This window comes from Cetorhinus maximus, chromosome 7 (genome assembly GCF_964194155.1).
Source record: "Cetorhinus maximus chromosome 7, sCetMax3.hap1.1, whole genome shotgun sequence".
Classification (NCBI taxonomy): Eukaryota; Metazoa; Chordata; class Chondrichthyes; order Lamniformes; family Cetorhinidae; genus Cetorhinus; species Cetorhinus maximus.
In genome coordinates, this window is record NC_135885.1 from 22,873,970 (window position 1) to 22,895,727 (window position 21,758).

The 21,758-nt window shown below is 42.7% G+C and overlaps 1 protein-coding gene across 17 annotated transcripts in view; it reads right to left on the bottom strand.

Moving 5' to 3' along the window:
- Positions 1-21,758, bottom strand: part of LOC144682643 (inositol polyphosphate-4-phosphatase type I A-like) — a 253,427-nt gene that overhangs the window by 25,783 nt on the left and 205,886 nt on the right. For all 17 annotated transcript variants that reach the window (XM_078545176.1, XM_078545174.1, XM_078545181.1 and 14 more), the window contains 5 exons: positions 16,380-16,552; positions 14,824-14,947; positions 13,742-13,868; positions 9,830-9,970; positions 8,375-8,472 (listed from right to left, as the gene is read on the bottom strand). In XM_078545176.1, the coding sequence (XP_078401302.1) occupies positions 8,375-8,472; positions 9,830-9,970; positions 13,742-13,868; positions 14,824-14,947; positions 16,380-16,552 (663 nt within the window). The remainder of the gene's footprint in view (positions 1-8,374; positions 8,473-9,829; positions 9,971-13,741; positions 13,869-14,823; positions 14,948-16,379; positions 16,553-21,758) is intronic.

Here is a 21,758-nt window from a genome sequence, read left to right on the forward strand (position 1 = left end):
AATAAAAGCAGGGAAGTACTAACAATTTTATTTGTGGAATTTGTCTTACACTGCAGATAGTTCATACTGTACATTTACAGTCATTAAACTAGCTATCACTTGAAATATTTGTGACTCAGGCATTGAGTGATACAAACAGTGCATACTTCAATTACATCACAGGCTTTTAATTATATATTTCTTCTATATGTAGCATATCTAACAATAACCTCTAATTTTAGTTCTTAAAGAACATTTAACAGCTACCATGAATTAAAGCCACTTGGACAAAGTACCACTCATGGAACAACTCAATGGTGTGGGCTTTTTTCAGAAGTAAAAATCAATATTAGATTTAACCAACAGGTTTTCAGTGATGCAGTAGGTTTTATAAATCCACAGGATGCATATCATGAAATACAGGGTTTAAAAAAAGTAGTCACTGGATAATGCCTTGTTTTGCATGGATGAGATTTGAAATTTAAATCAATTGGCATTTAACAAACCATTGCATGGCTTCTTGAAATTTACTTGCATACAGTGTGGTGACTGACTCCATCCCCAAGACTTTTCTCCCACCCCCAGGTTTGCTCATCCTTTACTTCCATTTTCCTCAAGTCATTAGGAATGTAATATCAGATCAGCTGTGGAACTCTTGTCACTGATTCGGAAGGTTGAAAGTTCAAGATCCATGTCAAGCACCTGAGCTTTCGATGAAATGTTAAATCCTTTGGTTTGAGGTGTAAGGGAGGGGTAACACCTCTCTCAGGAGGTGAGACTTCACTGCACTCTTTGGAGTGCCTCATACTGTATGGGTCATCCCTGCTCTCACCTGTGGCTCCAAATATTTGTTAGCATGTGACAACAGCCACATCCTGGTAAACCACTTTGATGGGGTGGGCCAAACCAGATGAGGGCTGCTGACAGGTATCCTACCCACAGCGACTTAGGGATTTGTCTACCCTGGCATGCAAAGACTGATTACAACGGACTGGGCAGATGAGGCTAATCTAAGCTCCAATGGTCTTGTAGGCGGGTCAGCACTGTGTTGTGGCACGTGTAGAGCTTGACAAGACACAGAAGACATCCTCATCACCCACTGCACCCAGATCTATCTCCAGCTGTCTAGACTCGTCTTGTCACTAGACCAAGGTAGGTCAAGGTAAAAATAAGGCTGATGAGCAACTTTCCCTCACTATAATCCAATTCACATGCATGTTCATGATCTATCATCTGTCATCCATCATCTATTTGTCACAAGTCCTGTACCAATCGGTGAGTGACATAGCAGCAGGTATGGGTTCACAGAGCTGTAGCCACGAACTTGCACACAGGCAACTTTCCAAGTCACTAATAGAATTGAATAGGGCTGTGTTAACACCAAATCATTTCAGCGTGCTTTTCTCCGCCATGATCTCTGATGCCTTCTATGATAGTGATCCTAGCATTAAAATCAGATAAAGCATAGATGGGAAGCTCCAGGCAAAGACCAAGGACACACTTTGTTTCCTGTTTGCCGATGACTGCTGGCTCAGAGCTGGATATACGGCGATTGCACAATGTAGCATCAACTTATTCTCCAAACCATGCAACAAATTCGGCCTTACAATCAGCACAAAAACAATCAGCACGAAGAAAACTGAAGGAATGCACCAGCCTGTTCCATTACTGCAGCACTTTCCAGATCTATGGAGGACTGGAAGATTATGGCCAGTGCCTCTACAATTTTCACCCTTACTTCCTTCAGCATTCTTGGATGCATCCCATCCAATCCTGGGAACTTATCAACTTGAAATAACAGCCAGCCTTTCTAATACCTCTTCTTCAACTTCAGCCCATCCAGTGTCTGTTACCTTTGCCTTCACTAAGGCTTTGGCAGCAGCATCCTCCTTGGTGAAGGCAGATGCAAGCTGCTCTTTTGATACCTCAGCTATGCCCTTTTCCTCCATCCATTGATCTCTTTTCTGGTCCCTAATCAGCCCCATCTTACTACCTTTTTACTTTTTATATGCCAAGAGAAGAATTTTAGATTCCCCTTTATGTTAGCTGCCAGTCTCTTCTCATACATTCTCCTTGTCTCTAATTTTCTTTTCCACTGCCATTCTGAACTTTCCATATTCAGCCTGATTCTCATTTGGATTTTACGGGCCACCTGTAGGCGGGAAAGCAGAGGGGTGGGACCTGTAAAATAGAGCACCATGCCATTGGTGATGAAGTAGGAACTGAGTAGCTTGATCTCGCAACCATATGTACATATCTCCAACTTCCTACACTATCCCCGTATTCCTTAATTTCCTTAATAACCAAAATCTATTGACCTCTGTCTTGAATATACTAAAGGACTGAAAATCCACAGCTGTCTGGGTTATAGAATTCCAAAGATTCACAATCCTTTGAGTGAAACTTTTTCCTCATCTCAGTCCTAAACAGCCAACCCCCTATTCTGAGACGGTGGCCCTATATTTTAGATTTCACAGCCAGGGAAAACATTTTCCCAGTACCTGCCCTGTCAAGTTCCAAAGTGGATAATTTCACACTTTGCCACATTACATTCTATCTGTCATGGTCTTGCCCGCTCTCCCAATCCTGTATCTATCCCTGTGCAGCTTCAATCGGCAGAAACATATCCTCTAAAAAATTTTCAGGGGATGCAACCATTTCATGGTCCCAACCCCACATGGTTCAGAGGTACATAGACAGGGAAGCTCTTCTAGAAGGCAGTCAACTAAGGGGTGGGTGGGTTTTTAAGCTGGGAGCATGGGGAATCAAGGCCGGCAGCCCACACTGAGACATCAGTGGGGGCACTGCTGAGGGCCAGACTGATGGAGCAGCAGGGAGCACTGCAGTGCAAGGTTCACTGTATAGGCTACTGGAGCCATCTGTCTCCATGATTTCTTCACTCAATGACAAGGATGGGATATGGGCAGACAGCAGCCTTGTTGTTTATTGTTGATGAGTTACAAACATACGAGCATACAAATTAGGAGAGTCTTAAACATCCTCAGAAGTAACCAAGGTTTAAATTCCTGTTGTGAGGCCATCTCCTCTCACAACTCTCAAAATTCCAGGGCATCGAAAAATTGGGGCCATTGCACTTTTAAATGCCTTGACTGGAGGTTTCCACGGGTAGACAGGTGCTGCCACAGGAAACATTACTCCAGGAAGATCCTTTGGAGGCGGGAACATGCCTGGGAGTGCAGCCAACCAGACGCAGGGCGTTCCAAATCTCTGTATCCTTATCGCTTATTTTTGCACCAAGCTGGTATATCATGAGTAAATTTGGATACATTATACTCAGACCCCTCATCTAAGTCATTAATATAGATTGTAAATAGCTTAGGCCCAAGCATTGATTCTTGCAGTACCTCACTAGTTACAAAGTGCCAACCCAAAAATCCTCCGCTTATTGCTACTTTTCCCTGCTCTTAAATCTTCAGTCCATGTCTTCATCCCAATCCAAAGCTCTAATTTCATATAATTCTGTATCACTACTAAGTGTTAATGCGTGAAAGACATCATTTAAAAGGAACATTAATTTAATTTTACGCTTTTACAAAAATAAGTAAAAATAAAAACCAACAATATGGAAAGCAAACGTTCTTATTGCATTATATTATACATTCACAGAAAGAATTCAAAAAACATCCATAGCGTAAGCATACAATAATACTTTAATCTACATATATAATGCTCATTTAAGGCAAAGTCATGTATAGCTTATCCAATTTCAAATGCAAGCAAAACAGACCCATCTCAATATTTCACGGGCAGAATTTTCCGTCGGCGTGCGGGGGGGCGGGACCCGAACGCCGATGCATAAAATGACGTGCATTATTTCAATAGGCAGGCATGCAATGATGTCTGTTGCGCAACTGCCATTAATTAACGGGCCACTTAAGGCCCTTGAGGCTCCAACTGACCTGGATTTTAAGGCGCCCATGCAATCTTCGGCTCATCGCATGAGCGCAACGGGCAGGCGGGTATCAGAAATTTGCATGAAGCTCATCCACAGGCGGGAGAAGAGGGCTCAGTGGGTTCGCGAATCCAGACATTTGAAAGTTGCTGCTCAGAAGTTAGTGAAACTTGCCTGTGTGAGGTAGAAAAGTTGCCTGGACTGAACTCAATCTTCAGGTCAGCACTTTTCAGTGAGGATTTATTTTGGGGCCTGTAGGTTTCAGGAAGCCTCCCTGAGCCTGGGAATGGAGGTGATCTCTCCACTGGAGGCACCTCATTGGAGGAGGAAGGGAGGGTTAGAAGGGGGAGGAGGCCAGGAGTGCACATTCAGCCTCCAGGGGAGCCACCTTTGGAAGGACAGGCGCAGGCACAAGGGGTACAGGGCCAAGAGGTAGTCCAAGGCGCAAGGGGCTGCAGAAGACGGCACTCTCCTGCTGCCAGGGTTTACAGAAGACGAAGCACCTACCTCAATATGTCTGAGGTGCAAAACCAAGTCAAGGGAGACAGTCAACAGTATCTGTCAGGTGATTGGTCCAGAGATCGCAGCTAACTGTGTGGGTGGACACCCCATGCCAATGGCTCGAAAGGTCACAGCTGCTCAACCTCTATGCCTCCGCTTCTTTCCAGGGGTCGGTGGGTGATCTTTGCGGTGTCTCGCAATCAGCTGTCCACACTTGTGTCAAGCAGGTCATAAATGCCCTGTTCAGGTGTGTATTGACCTTCATCCACTTCCGCTGGGACCAGACAAGTCAGGCACAGCGAACCAGAGGCTTTGCAGCCATTGCTGGCTTCCCCCATATCCAGGGTGCAATAGACTGTACACATGTGGCTATCAAGATGCCAGCAGGTGAGCCCGGTGCCTTCGTCAACAGGAAGGGCTTCCACTCCATGAACGTGCAGATAGTGTGAGATCACAGGATGCAGATTCTGCAAGACTGCGCAAGGTACCCAGGCAGCTCCCACGACGCCAACATCCTCAGACACTCCCCGGTGCCGGGGCTCTTCAGTGCTCCAGCCCGGCTGGATGGATGGCTGCTGGGTGACAAGGGCTATCCCCTCAGAGGGTGGCTCATGACGCCTTTCTGCCATCCAAGAACAGAAGCTGAGCAGCGGTACAATAGAAGTCACAAGGGCTGTGGTGGAGAGAGCCATTGGTCTTCTCAAAATGCACTTCAGATGCCTGGGCCGTTCCAGGGGCGCACTGCAGTATCCCCCAGATCGAGTGTCGCTGATAGTGTTTGCATGCTGCGCTCTCCACAGTCTTGCATTACAAAGGGGGGACGCTGTGGACGAAGATGATGTAAACGGAGTGGTTGCGGCTGAACACGATGAGTCCAGCAGTGAGTCCGAGGAAGAGAACACCCTGGGAAATGGTGAGGGGACACACGCTGACCCCGTCATACTCCAGGGAGGCAGGGACACCCAGGACGCTCTAACCCAAGGAACCTTTAGCTAGCACAGCACATATGGATCTCCAACACAAGCCATCCTGGAGACCTTAATGCAAAATCTATCTGGATAGGAGCATTGACGATGGGCCTAGTGAATAAACGTAAATGACACACAAATCACTCATCAAATCTCAGGAATCCATGTACCTGCCCAAGAGGCACTCCCAGCCATTTTAGATGGCACAAATTTAATGCTGTAACCAAAGTCTCTTGGCATAACAGAAATAAAATGGTATTGCACTTTACACACTATCAGAAGGAACTCATAGGAGTGCCAACAAAAAAACCACCAGTGGTGAACTCGGGGTGTGCCCAAGGTGCCTTCATTTGATGTTTGCAGGTGCTACGTCTTTGTGGTGCCCGCTCGCTGGCACTGGCATCTGAGACAGCCTGCTCTCTCTGATGTCCTGTTGGCCTCGATGACCTTGGCGGACGTCCTCCAGCCCGTCAAGCCTGTGCTGGCCCCACCTGGGAGGGAGCTGCCAGCTCCGCAGCTGGCAGCTCCCCAGTCGTTGCAGCCTCATTGGATGCCACAGTCACTGGCAGAGGAGCTGCCACCCTCATCTGGAGCACCCTGAGAGGCGCCAGCAGAGACGACAGGCAGCTGTTCCGCCGACATGAGGTCCGTTCGGCCCTCCCTGCTCACCGTAGGTGGATGGGCACTGAGGTGAGGTACCTGGTGCCCAAACCACCATTCACACGGGCATTGACCACGAGGTCAATACCTCTGTGAGGGATTGCAGGTCCGAAGGCAACCCCAGGAACCCTTGAATCTGTCCCTGGAGCTGCCACTCCATGAGAGTGGCTACTTTCTCCATGAAGGAAGCTTGGCGCTCAGCCATGAGGCTCAATGCATTGGCTTAGGTCCGCGTAGACTCCTCCCCACTGACACCAAGCCAAGCACAGACTCATGTATCTCCACCAGGTGGTCCTGCACACCCGGCCGCATCGCTGACAACTTGAGGCTCATCATCAGCGATGAACTGAGCATGTGCCTGGTCCTCTGCAGTCCTCCGACTGCTGGCGCCAATGGTACTCTGTCTCTGCCAGCTCCTCCAGCGACTGTGAAGTGCCCTCACCACTGTGACCCGGGACACTAGTCAAAGATATGATGCCCACCGAGGTGCCAGTATCTACGCTGCTGCATGCCTGGCAGAGATAGTGTGACGCTTTTGATGGTGCAATTTCATGCCCCTCAGGTATCAGAGGTGGCCCCTGCTGCTCCATGCCCTGGCCCTGCGCCGCTGATGCTGAAAGGGAGAGTAAGGACATTCAATCAGTTAGCCTGTGGGCAATGTCATTCTACATGCCTGTCCCCCAGATCATCATGCACTCGTCAATCCACACGCAATGGGCAAGCCATGTTGGTATCGTCACTCACTCAACAATCAGCACTGCCATGGATGTTGGGAGACTACTGGTGACGTGAGCGCTGGCCATACATATCTGCCCGTGGAACCCCAGCCTCTCCTGCTCCAGTGGACCTGGGCGCGTGGCACCTCTCCAGGTCGAGGGCCCCCTGCTCAAAACGGCTAAGCAGCAAAATCTGGCCTGGCCCACCGCCAGTCCTCAGCCGCTTGGCATGGTTATGAGAATTCTTCTCCTGGAAATGAAAAAATAGCATTGATAAGTGATACTTGTACCGTCAATCTCCTGGCTGCCGGCCCACCCCAAGCCCAGTTGCCCGTTGCAGGGGTGCAGCATCCTTCTCCCGCTACTGGCCAGCACTCTCTCAAATATGCCAGGTGTGTCCTCCCCCACCCAAGGCCACATGCTGCCTTCATCACAGTTGGCAGCACACAGTTGTACCTGCCATTGCAAGGAGGCACAATGACATGGAGCGCAGAAGACAGCAGATCCATCTGTGCCACCCCACCTTGAACATCCCCTCCCACCATGTCATCACCCTGACTTCGACATGTCCTGGAGTTCGAGCAGTGCACCTGGGTGCAGATCCTCCAGGTTGCCCCCACCACAGTCATGTGGGTGTCAGTCCACCACATGTTGCGGGTGCAGGACCCATTTCATCACAACCCTCTCAAGCTGACAAACGCATAGGGAATATCTGCTGGGCTGCCCAGCCAAGGACACATGCCGTCAATGACTCATTGCATTCAGGCTACTCAGACATGGGTGGGGCGCCAGCGGGGGAGAAGCTTACATGATGGGTGAAGTGAATAATGCCAACATGCTACTCACCCTTCCCGTGCGCAGCAGGTCGTTGAAATGCTTGCGGGATTGGGTCCATGTGCGCTGCACCCCGTTGTGTGAGCTCACGGCCTCCGCTACCTCCTCCCATGCACGCTTGGTCAAGTGGGGTGGCCTCCTCCTTCCATCCTCGGGGATGAGCACCTCCCGCCTTGCTGCCACCTCTTGAAGGAGGGCAGCAAGGCACATGTCTGAAAACCTGGGCGCACAGTGACCACCCGCCCTACCCTCCTGCATGGCTAACCTCGAGGTGTCTTGGCCCCGACCTCTGGCCATGTACAGCAGCCTTGGAGCGGTTGCAACTTGGTCTTTAAACAGGCCACCGGGTTGCCATTCCACCCGACAGCGATTGCCAATCCGCCTCTGCCCGCCCACTCCCGCCGGCCCCGGGAGTCAGTAAATACGTTGGGTGGGCCTTAATTGGCCGGTCCGCGTAAAATGACGGCGTAGTCCCGATCGCCATGGGCAATCGGGTCCGCAGCTGCCCGCACTCGCTTCCATGAGGAAAATTCTCCCCCACAATTTCTGTTTGCCACAATTCTGTAATTCATTTTCTTTGGAGGTTCGAGATCGAAAAACAAGTTGCATTCAAGATCACACATGAATTAAACGATTTCAAGATTCAGCAATCTTCCAGCATCAAGTATTAAAGCAAGCTTTTTGAGAATATAATTTCAGTAAATAATTGCTCACCATAGTGTTGCTGATGTAGTTTTACATGCTGGGTTCATTTAATCAGAGAAAGAAACAATGTAGAAAAGAGCACTGCAGTTCATACTTACAATCATCAGGCAAAACCTCCTTGAACTGTTCGTAGTAGGAATTCAGACGCCCCAAACTTTCTGCATTAATTACTTCTTGTAAGGATGTGTCGCCAAACCTAACCCAGATAAAACATGAACATAAATAACCAAAACAAAAATAGCATGATCAAAATTGGGGGTTGAAAAAACACAATATATTTCAGTACCAGGATTTCACTAGTTTTTCATAATCCAGGCCACCCTGTAACTGCAAACAAGACGGCAGCTTCATTCTAAACCACATCTCTAATGCTACTCTCAATGAGCTCCCAGGAAATATATATATGTGGTTCAGGGGAGGATGTCTCAGGTTTTCCTTCCTTTCCAGTTGATAAACTTGATTCTTCTTCACAATAATACAGCTGGAATTGGGAACTCAAGAGCGAGAGATTGAACCCACATCTTCCTCCCAATCATGTTTGAAAGTTTTCATTAAAATTGTGCTTGAAGCTGCTGCTTTTTCCTTAGACTAAGATAGTCACTGACAGAATTGTGAAAGAGGCTCAATAATTATTAACCACAACAGTTTTAGTGTGTGAATTACAGCAATTTTTTTTTTTATATACACAAAACAACAAATGGTGGGCCTAGAATTTTAGAGTGATGTTGTGCACACAATGCTCACATGTGGCTGACTTTGCCTTTACCCATTATATTCAAGCCTGGAATTGTTTTTGCTGTAGACATGATTGATATGGCATCTAAATTACTGTAGTACTAAATGATTCACCTCCCCTTCACTTGCCTATTCTCCTTATTTACTTCATGAATTTGGATGCATGGCCAAGTCACCCTTCAATTGCCAGTGAAGGGGAGTTAAAACAACATTAGAGCTATCTATACCATTCCCAAACTAACTTTGCTAAGTTGAGGTATCGTACAACAAGTAATCTAACAAAATAGGTAGTTGTACAAAGGTACAATCAGTGCTGATAATGTACTTCATAAGTTGCCATGGACTGAGGCTTAAGGATTTCTTTAAAATCTTTGCCTGAGAACTTTGTTTTTAAACTGAAGCAAACTCCTGGGCACTTTCATTTCATAGCATTAATTCATTTCAGGTGAAGTGCATATTTGGCAGCATAAAGGGCTTCCTGATATTCAGTGATATATAGAGCATCTAGAATTGATGTAGAAAAATAATTAAATGCCGAAAAGTGAAATAGAAAATCCTGGAGATGCTCAGCAAGTCTACCAACATCTGGAAAGGTTAAAGGCAGATTAGTGCTTTGACCTGTTATTAGAATTCAGTTGATGAAAGGGTGTACATGCAAAGCTTTAAAGTACAGATGGTCCTGCTAAATATATCCAGCATTTTCTGCTTTTATTTTAGATTTCCAGGACTTGGGGAGTTTTTGCCCTATGTTACCTCTAATCTCAAGGATCTGTGATCACTGTGTAAAATTGCTTAGCTTGTTTGGTAGAAATACTTACTTTTCAGCCAGTGTTTGCTGCTCATTGATCCCCACGTTAAATAGCACTGGCTGCACACGAAGTAACATTCCACTCTGTATTTCCCTAGGTAAGGCATCAAACATAGCACCTGGCAGTGGGATTCGTACATTGAAGCCATCTCTGTGAAGAGGAATGTAGGTTAGGGGTTTTGCACGCAAAATAAACCTTGGCAAACTTAAGAGTTTTGGCATTCTCCCAGCACACAAACATAGCATAGAAGTAATTATAGACAACAGATTAATCCATTTATTTAAGTATTCATGTCAGTGTTAAAGTAGTAGATAGAATAATGTGGTATGAATATTAAGCTTTTACCATCAAATATATGTCTGCAAAAGTTATAGCTTGGAAATAGTATTAAATGTTGGGTGAGCACTTTGGGAGAAATGTCCATAATATTTTAAGCTTTAAACCCAGGAAAACCAAAGACTTCATCTCCTGACTCCTCCATGAAGTTCATTTCATAGCAAACAATTTCATCACCCCTTCCTGGCCACTGTCTCAAGCTGAACCAGGTTATTTGCAACCTTGGCGTCCTATTTGACTCTGAGCTGTGTTTTTGATGCCATATTCTCTCCATCACTATTTCCACTTCTGTATTATCCCATCTCAGCCCATCTGCTGCTGAAACCTTCATCATTACTTATGTTACCTCCAGACACGACCACTCCAATGTTTTCCCGGCTGACCTCCTCTGTTCCACTCTCCAGAAACTTGAGCTCAGCCAAACCAAAACTCTTGTGCTCACATCCTAACTTGCAACAAGTCTTGTTCACTGATCTTGAACAGTTCACCAATGCCTTGGCTTTAAAATTCTCATCTACACGCCAAAATCTTTCCATGACTTCCCATTTATATAACCATCTACAATCCCCCTAGAACTCTCTGCCACTCCAATTCTGGCCTTTTGTGCATCCATGTTTCTTCTGCCCCATGGGATGCTTTCAGCTGTCAAGGCCTTAACTCTGGAATTCTTTTACTGGATCTCTCTGCTTCTCTCTCCTTTAATACTTTCCATTAAATCTACCTCTTTGACCAGGCATTTAGCTGCTGTGATGAAAGATGTATATTTTTATATGCTTGTGATTATGTTTTCTGTGTAGAGAGCTGGGGGTGTGTGTGTGTGTCCAGGGTTAATTAAACAGGGGGAAGGTTACTACAGACAGGTTGTCTCTGAGGTCTAAGAGATGAAAGGTTAAAAGATGTTAGGTTTGTGCATTTGTAATGAGGGTTATGGTGGGTTTGTGTTAAACTAAATAGGTTGGATCTGAAATTTGCATTGAGATATAAGTAGGGAAATTGGTTTTCAGCTGTTGAATTTCAAAAGGGAGTTCAGAAGTGACAGGGAATATTTGCATCTTATAGGGGTTCCAGGAGAAAACAGGGGAAGGTATATTAAATTTTATGACCCGAAAAGTAGAAGCAAAATAGAAAACATGAAAGACCTTTATGTTTGGAGAGGTTGAGCTTCAACAAGGTGTCTGAGGACAATGGAACCTGAGATGAAAGGGGAAAAAGATATTTAAGGAAAGGGATGTTGAACTGTTGGTGGTGTTGCTGCGGGGGGCCCATTGAAGGCCAGCTTCTTTGGGTGCTGGGAAGCTGTGAAAGTTTTGAATTGGAAGCAGCCACCCAGTGTTAAGCCAGGGGAGTCTTTGTTTTAGGAAACAGTTTGTTTCTGAACCTCCTTTTGGAATTCCACATCAGAGTGGAAGTGTCTGAGAAGTGGTGAGGTGTACCTTTATTAAAGTGACAACAATTCCTTGACTTGGGTAACATTTACTGGATTTTTATGGTTCAAAATCTATGGGGTTTTTGCAAAAAAGATAGTTTACTCATGTACATTTAACCAAGCATGTTTTTGGGGGGTTGTTCTGTAAGACTGTTTTAACAGTGTAACTTTTATCTTGTGTGCTTAAGTTTTGTCTTCTTTTTCAATAAATCTTTTAATTTTAAAAAAATTTTAAAGGTGTTACTGGCTTTTAAGGTCAGTAGCTCTTCCTCCTCATTTTCACAATGAAAAAAGGGTTATGATCAGCAGGACAGACTTCACTCTGGGATCTAGCTTGCTCAGCAATGACATCAGCTTTGGTCATAATACTGCCTATATTGGTGTCTCCTTTTGCTCGCTGTCAATTACTGGCTGACTACACTTAATAAAGTTTCTTGGGGTGTTTTACTATGTTAAAGGCACTATATGAATACAAGTCAGAGCACAAAACCGAGGGCACCAGATTTGGACAGGCCACACGTTAGCAAGGTGAAAAATAAGCTAGCTGAGGAGAGGTGGAAACAAATTGGCACACAGAACTGTAGATCAAGAATGGTATTTGTTTTTTCTACAGGAGATTACAAGATTTCAGCATAAATATGTGTTTAAAACAGGTCAAGTTTCAGCATGCTCATCTGCAGATGTTAGGAAGAAACTAAAATTGAAGGGGCATATGCAGCCAATAAACATTAAGTAACTGAATGAGAATATAAGCAAAGATGATAAGAAAGGGATAAGTGAAACGAAGAGAGAAAAAGGAGAGAATCTTAATATCTATTGCACCATAATTCAAGTTTAGTTACTTTCCTTAGGTGAAGTTCTCAGTTTGAGGATTTTTTTTTTACAGAATACTATGCAGTACAAAGACAGAAAGAACTTAGGATCAATGCTAACCATACAAGAAAACCTTCTCAAAAACAGAATTACCTGGAAAAACTCAGCAGGTCTGGCAGCATCGGTGGAGAAGAAAAGAGTTGACGTTTCGAGTCCAGTTGTTGTGTTGAAGGGTCATGTTGGACTCGAAACGTCAACTCTTTTCTTCTCCACCAATGCTGCCAGACCTGCTGAGTTTTTCCAGGTAATTCTGTTTTTGTTTTGGATTTCCAGCATCCGCAGTAACTTTTTGTTTTTAAGAAAACCTTCTCTTAGTTGATTGTGAAATTTCAATTGGTGATATCTAATTTTTTTTAAACAGTAAATTCAATGCATCTTAACTATCCATGCTCAATAGAGGAGACATTGGTAGATATTTATGCATTAGGTAGCTTGGCATTATCTAAATTTCTCCATTATTTATGTCTTTTTTTTGTTAATGGGATATGACAATCACTGGCTAGGCCAGCATTGGTTGCTCATCCCTAATTGCCCTCGAGAACTTAAACTGCTGCAGTCCACATGTGTGTAGGTGCACCTGCAGTGCTGTTAGGGAGGGAATTCCAGGATTTTGACCCAACGACAGCGAAGAAACAGCAATTAGTTGGTATATTGTTTGGTTTGGAAGGAAGCTTGCAGGCAGAGGAATTCCCATGCCTCTGATGCCCTTATCCTTCCAGGTGGTAGAAGTTTCAGGTTTGTAAGCTCATGTAATATGTAATCAAAGGCCAACTTTTGAAAAATGTCCTGATAACGTCAGATAAATCACTGTTGTCCTAGTGGAGCCTGCTGAGGCTTTTGAAGAATCCACTGCAAACTAGATGCACATATGAAAACAGAGCTCAACTGTTTAAGACAGATCAACGAAATTCACCACCACATATACTTTACCTATAATCCCCACCTGTCGATGCAACCTTGTGAGGGAATCTGCATGTAGTGATTATTCTAACATATTGCTCTAATCAAATTTTCATTTTTTGTGCTTTTTTAAATTTGTACTTAGTGTAAGTTAGCTGTACTAATCAATTTTAAGTCAGAATCGCCATTTTGCCTCATTATCACCATCTTGTATTGTTTTTCAACTTGCACTGATGTCAGCAAGCAGCAGCTCGGCACCATCTAGCATCCTGACCACCTGGACCATTCCAGTAAGACAACCAGTGAGAGACTGAATAAATGCAATAAAAATTAGCAACATAAATGACTCTGCACAAATATTCTAACATGAACCCACCGCTACTTACCGGTTTCCAGTAATGACTGGCAGCATGTCAACTGATGAAGCAGATGTTGCTTGGATTACTTTAAAAGTCACGTTTCGTAAATCCATAATTCCTGTACTCATATCTTCAAGCATAGCAAGTTCCTCCCCTACACAAAGTACACACTTATTAGTTGTGGGGTTCAGATTATTTTTCTTTGTAGTGGCAAAGAAACATTTTTACATTTTTAACACCATCATTAAACACTTAGTTTAAAAAATGCAGCCAGATGCAATTTTAAAGCTCCATTTACTTTGTTACAATATGAGCTGTGTGTGCTAATCTTGCTTTGCATTAGTGGTGTTCTTGCAAGTTCTGAAATTGCTTGCACATAGAAAAAGATCAATGCCATGAAAACAAAGCTAGTGCCCATTTTGTGGGCAAGGGAGCAGTGCACAAGCTTTTTGCTAAGGTGGCAAACATTGAGACAAAATTGACAGTACACTTGATGGAGGACAGTAACAGTGCCAGGGATTGAGAAAGTGATTACTTGGTATGATCCGATAAACATTTTCCATTAGGTAAATATTTTTTGAAAAGGTTTCTGATATAGTCTAATTTCGCATGTGTTCACTTTTTTTAAGCACCTGTGAATTACAGTAAAGTCCCACCTTTCGTGGTTTCCTTGTTTGCGTATTAGCATACCCGTGCTTTGTACTTTGTACACCCCATGGTCCATTGCTTGAGCAATGTACGCTTATCCCCTTTCTTTCTTTCCCCTCTCACCTCTTTCCCCGAGGAGAAATAGAGAGAAATATGTACAAATAAAGAACGTTGTTTTCATACATTGCTCAGTATTGAGTTACTTATTCCTGCTCATCCAGAGTATGGCTCCGAACCTAGGTGAGACTCGCCCCTTACACAAGTCCCCATGACTATCAAAATAAGGTAGCCAATTTACAGCTGTTATTTGACTTTTGATCCCACATATATGTTAACAGAAAGAAGCTAATATCACAATAAGTTATTTCTTCAAAGGCTTTTATTAAAGTATTTATAATATAACAAATATGAAAGGCTACGACAAAAATCTAGTAACGAAAATACTCTTATGAATGTCTTACCATATGTGCTTAAAAGGCCTTCAAATTGTGCCAATAAACCAATGGTGTAAAGCTGGCGCAAAAATCCATCATCACGAAGGCAGTTTCTTAGTTTGATAATGAAACCACAGATCAGGGCTGTCAACTATATTGAAGGTAAAGAATATAAAACATACAATATTCAATTAAAAACATGATCATCAGAGGTTATCTTGCAGCATACAGGATTTTTTTTCCGTCTTTTGTACAATATTTTCTTTTTCAGGGTATTTAACTTGGATTGTTTTTTGAAATGCTCTTCAGCAAAGTTATCAGTAGCACTGAGAAAAACATCCTATAAAAAGCACAAGTCTTTTTCAGCAATGAGACAAAAAATCCCACCTATTAAACTATACAAAGGAAGCACAACAGTCATTTTATGAATGCTGACATGTCATTCATACAGAAGTCTAATAGTGAAATGCTGCAGAAGGTTACATAAAGCTCCTGATGCCAGTGGGATGGCTTGTGTAACTACCCATCAGGGGCCAACAGTGTTTGCAGGGAAAGCTACAGAAATGCTCTTGTGACTGAAGTTTCTCAATAATGCAGGTAAGGGGTTAAATATAAAATCATACAATAACATAAAAGAATAAAACAATTAAAATATCTGTACAAAAAACTGTTCCATAATGTGATTGGATGGATATGAGTCCATGAAAGGGGTGAAAGAATACAACTCCTCTGGTCACTGCGTTCACTGAAATGCATTTGTGATGATGATTAGTAATTTATTGGCTGAGAGTTATTTTGGGGTGTCCTGAGACATGGCAGTTTTCACATTCTCAAGACATCTTGAAGCAATTCACAGCCAATGCTGTACTTTTAAACTGTAGTTGCTGTTATGGGGAAACACAACAACTCAATTTGCATTGAGCAAGGTCCCACAAAAGCAATGAGATAAATGATGAATCTGCTGGCTGAGAGATAACTGCTTTCCAGGGCGCCAGAAAAACACCTACAACTCTTCTAATAGCACCATAGATTTTTTTTTGTATCCACCCGAGGTGTTTGATAAGACCCTGGTTTAATATCTCACTTGAAAGACAGCACCTCCAACAGTTCAGGCAGTATGCCCTCAAAACTGTATTTACAGCTCTAGATACTACAACTAGGATGTGAATCCCCTTTATCAGGGTACATTGTCGTGCATCAACCTATGGAGATGTCTCTTACACTGTTAAAAACATTGTAGTATCAGAAAGAGAAACCAGTTTGACGTTTTGCTTGAAAACTAATCACTTTTATGACACTCTGGAGTTAGATTTCTTTACTCTTGGGGTACCAGAAGGCGTCTGCAATAATTGAGTATTCTGGTCCATGTGGCAACGATTTGGTGAGGTGGCAAGCTGAGACTGTCATACTGAGCACTCTTGCAAAGTCTCCAGCATCTGGTAACACAACAGCATTAGAGGAGGCCTGTTGAGCTTTGCTAGGCAATGTGCATGGTGGAAGAGATTTCAGAAAAGAGAAAGGGAAAAGGGAAAAAAACATTGGCTGCAAAAGATAACAATAGCTGCAACTGCACACAAACTTACAGTCTGACAAAAGACCACGTCTCTGCGGTACTGGATAGTCAAGTCCATTGCTATAGTTGGAGCATTATCTTGCATTAGTAGGAAGACCATAGCTTTCTTTGCCTTGTCACTCATCATGGCTACACAGTCTGTGAGTGTGGTCAGCAGAGGATAAAGTGCTTCACTCCACTCACCTGTCAAACAGCAAAAGGATAATTACTTTCAATACTAGAGCTTGAAGAAGCACAGACCATCACACAGCAACAGAATTTGTGCCCAACACTTTTGATTCCCACTATTAGAATATAGAACTGTGCAAAACCAAATTCAAGAAGTAACAATCACCCATATTTAAGCCCTACACCACCAACTCTTGTCATTTAATCTCCCCTGTCTTCCACCCTATCATAGGCATTCCCTTTTGTTCTTTTTCCACCCTCCCCTATTTCACTTGCTTAAAACCTATTACATTTCTAATTTCTCTCAGTTCTGGTGAAAGGTCATCAACCTAAAACGTTAACTCTGTTTATCTCCCCACAAATGCTGCCTGACCTGATGAGTATTTTCAACATTTTCTGTTTTATCCCATACCTAGGGTCTACTATAAAGTTAAAAAAAGGTATCAAAGTAATAGTACAATTATAACTTTATGCAGGTCACAGGTGTGGTTTCCAGTTCTGCCTGTATTGTGTAAAATGCGTTCTAGTGCTAGACTGTGGCACATTTTAAAGTGAAAAGTCATTTGAAATCCTGCATTTTTCACCCAAATTTATTTTAATATTTAGTGTGGTTAGTACATTTATTACAAACTACAGTCAGCATTTAAAGCTATCATGCATTTTCATTCTTTAAGTTAAATAATGGTATATTTAATTTTAGATATTAAATCCAGTATTCTGTTGGTGTTTCAGTTAAGAAATTAACATGTCTTTTAGCCTTAGCTGAAGTAAAGTTAAAAGGTACTTCGTAAATTAGCTAGCCACATTCTCAGATTGTCTTCTCCTTAGCTCAATTGCCTTGTACTGTAGTTATACTACTTCCATTTAAGGTTTGTCCCTCCTGAACAGACAACAATATGAACAAGTTAAGAAACAATTTTAAGTAAACAACAGATGTTTTTAAATTTAAGCTATGACAACATAAAAATCATATAAAACAAGAATGGCAAAATTGTTTTTCAAAAAAACTAAATTATTATTAGAATAGCATGATTTGTGGGCATGAGTTTTAAGTACCAGGGGTCCACATCACACCATTTTATAAAGGATATATACTCAAACAATAACACTTTCAGACATCTTAAAAAGGAATACTTATTTCCTGTTATTTCTGTAGTATCAATACTGTCATAGTTCAATCATTTTTTGTGCCAGGGTGATATAAAGTAATTGTTAAAAGTTAGCCGCTGTAATTCAGTTTTGAATGAAGGCACCTACACTTCACTGGTTTTATTTCTGTCTGTTCTCTAGATTTCATAATTGTTAGGAAAGGCCTCATATTTCCTTTGACTGTTCTTAAAGCCAGTCATTCTCACTAAAAAGGATTGAAGCTAGCCTCTTAGATGTAATCTGTAGATCAGGGTACTGATGCAAAAAAAAAAATCAAGTTTGAACCTCAGCCACAATTCATGCTCATTTACAAGATTCTAGCACAAATGTGTTTCAGCTGCATTACTTGGGAAGAAGGCAAGCAAGTGCAGAGGGACCCTACTGAAATGAACCTTCTGAACAGTCAGCTCGGTACACAGGAATTGCAGGGCAATTAGCCCCTTGAGCCAGTTCTGCTATTCAATGAGATCATGGTTGATCTGCGACCTAACTCCACATGCCTGTCTTTGCCCTATATCTCTTAATATCTTTGGTCAACAAAAATCTATCAACCTCAGATTTAAAATTATTAATTTGATCTAGCATCAATTGCCTTTGTGGAAGAAGGTTCCAAACTTCTACAACCTTTTGCGTGAAGAGAAGTTTCCTAATTTCACTCCTTTTATTCCCCCTGGCTCTAGACTCCCCTACCAGTGGAAGAGTTTCTCTTGATCTACATTATCTGCTCCTCTTAATAACTTGTCAGCTTCGATCAAATCACTCCTTAACCGTCTAAATTCTAGGGAATGCAACCTTAGTTTGTGTAATCTCTCCATGTAATTTAACCCTTAGAGTCTTGGTAAATCTGTGCTGCACACCCTCCTGGCCAATATGGCCTTCCAAAGGTCTGGTGCCCAGAACTGCTCATAGTACTCCCCCTGTGGTCCAACCAGGGCTTTATATAGCTGAAGCATAGCTTCAACCCCCTTTTATTCCTCTAGATATAAAGGCCAGCTTTATATAATAATTTTTTTGATTATTTTCTGTACTTGTTCATAACATTTTAGTGATTTATATACCTAGAACTCCAAGTCTCTTTGGATCTCCACTGTCTTGAGCTTTTCCCCATTTAGAAAATACCCTGTTCTATCCTTTTTAGGTTCAAAGTGGATGACCTCACACTTGCCTACGCTGAAATTCATATGCCACAGTTTTGTCCATTCACTTAATCAATCAATATCTATTTGTAAATTTATGCTTCAGCTACACTGCTTACAATGCATGTCACCTATCTTTGTCATTAGCAAATTTAGTTGTGATTTTCTCTCCCATCATCTAAGTCATTAAAGGTGAAGAGTTGAGACCCCAAGTAATTCACTACTAGTCACATCCTGCCAATTAGAGTAACTGCTCCTTACTCCTGGTCTCCTGCCATTCAGCCCATTTTCAGAATCTCAGAATTATTATGGTGCAGGAGGCCATTCGGCCCACTGTGTCTGCACTGGTTCTCTGAGCATTTTAACTTAGTGCCAATCTCCTGCCTTTTCCCTGTAACCCTGCAATCATCCAATGCCCTCTTGAATGCCTCAATCAAACCTGCCTCCACCACACTTCCAGGCAGTGCATCCCAAACCTTAACTACTTGCTGTGTGAAAAAGTTTTTCCTCACCTCACGTTTGCCTCTTTTGCAAAACACTTTAAAACTGTGCCCTCCGGGTCTCGATCCGTTTACGAGCGGGAACAGTTTCTCCCTATCTACTCTGTCCAGGCTCCTCATGATTTTGAAAACTTCTATCAAGTCTCTTCTTAGCCTTCTCCTCTCCAAGGAAAACAATCCCAACTTCCTCAATCTTTCCTCATAACTGAAGTCTCTCGTCCCTGAAACCATTCTCGTAAACCTCTTCTGCACTCTCTCCAATGTGTTCACATCCTTCCTATAGTTTGGCATCCAGAACTGTACACAATACTCCAGCTGAGGTCTAACCAGTGTCTTATATAAGTTCATCAAAACCTCCCTGCTGTTAAATTCTATGGCCCTATTAGTGATGCCTAGAATACTGTATGCTTCAGAAACAGCTCTCTCTACCTGTCCTGCCACCTTTAATGCCTTATGTACATATATACCCAGGTCTCTCTGCTCCTGCACACCCTTTAGAATAGTATCCTTTATTTTATACTGTCTCACCATGTTCTTTGTGCCAAAGTGCATCACCTCACACTTCCCTGCATTGAATTTCATCTGCCACCCACTTGCCCACTCCACCAATGTGTCAATGTCCTTTTGAAGTTCTACACTGTCCTCCTCAGTTTACAATTCTCCCAAGTTTTGTCTCATCCACAAACTTTGAAATTGTCCCCTGCATGCCAAGATCTAGATCATTTATATATATCAGGAAAAGCAAGGGCCCCAATACTGACCCCTGGGGAGCTCCACTACACACCTTCTGCCAGCCTGAAAAATACCCATTAACCATTAATCTGTTTCCTATCCCTTAGCCAATTTTGCATCCACGTTGCTACTGTCCCTTTTATTCCATGACCTATAACTTTCCTTACAAGTCTGTTGTGCGGCCCTGTATTGAAAGCCTTTTGGAAGTCCATATACACCACATCAACGGCCTTTCCCTCATCAGCCATCTGTTACCCTCTTCAAAAAAACTCCAGCAAGTTAGTTAGACACGATTTTCCTTTAACAAATCCATGCTGATTCTTCCAAATCAATCCACATTTTCCCATATGACCATTAATTCTATCCCGAATAACTGTTTCTAGAAGTTTCCTCACCACCGAAGTTAAACTGACTAGTCTGTAATTACAGAGCAGATGCTTACAACCTTTTTTGAACAAGGGCATAATGTTTGTAATTCTCCAGTCCTCCAAGCACCTCCCCCAAATCCAGGGAACATTGAAAGATTATTGCCAGTGCCTCTGCAATTTCCACACTCACTTCCTTCAATATTCTTGGATGCATCTGATCTGGTCCCGGTGCCTTACCAGGTCAATAATTTGCCTTCAATTCCACAAACCTTCTTCTTCCTAATGTCGATTTCAATCTAATAATTGTAGCTATTACCATTTTCTCACCCTTCACTGTTCTTTGTATCTTTCTCATTCACTAGGATCTATCCTATTTTGCATTTTTGTATGCTTTTTTTTAATGTTGTCTCTCATCTCTTTAGTTGTCCATGGCTTGTCTTTTTCAGTGAGTAAAGTTCTTACCTGTTAGGGGTACGAACTGGTTCTGTATCACAAGCCTCCCACTGATCTTGTCATTTTACCCATTAGACAGGTTTGTCCAGATTACAGTAGACAGTCTAAGTCTCATCACATTGAAGTCAACTTTACCCAAATCTGGAATCTTAGCAGCTGTTTCACAATTCTTCCTTTCAAATACTACATTGAACTTGACCATATTATGCTAATTATTAGATAAACATTCACACATCTTTTGGCTGTTCACTAAATTTAGCTCAATTCATTATTAAGTCTGATATGGCATGCCCCCTTGTTGGATCTCGGGCATGTTGTTGCAAAAAACTATCCCAAACACACACAATAAATTCAGTATCTTTCTGACACATGCTAGCCTGCATATCCCAATCTATGAAAGATCCCCCAATGAAACCATTCCGCATTTAAGACATGCTTGTCTAATCTCTAATCTTATTTATACAATCTACCACTTTACAGGTGCTACCTGGGGGCCTATACACAACTCCTACAACAGTCTGAAAGTCTTTTCTATTGCTTAATTCTACTCAAAGTCTCCACTGCTTATCTTCTCATCATTGAAATGATTCCATCCTTAATCACTAAGGCTACTCCTCCTTTTTACCCATTTTCCCCATCTTTCCCATACACTTTATTACCTGTAATATTAAGTTCCTAGCCCAGAGTGTCTTGCAGACATGTTTCAATAATGGCAGCCATGCCATATCCACCAAGTTGAATTTGCACCTGCGATTCATTTGGTGCTTGTTTTTATTCATTCATGGGGTGTAGGCATTGCTGCCTGGGCCAGCATTTATTGCCCATCCCAAATTGCCCTTGAGAAGGTGATGGTGAGCTGCCTTCTTGAACCGCTGCAGTCCAT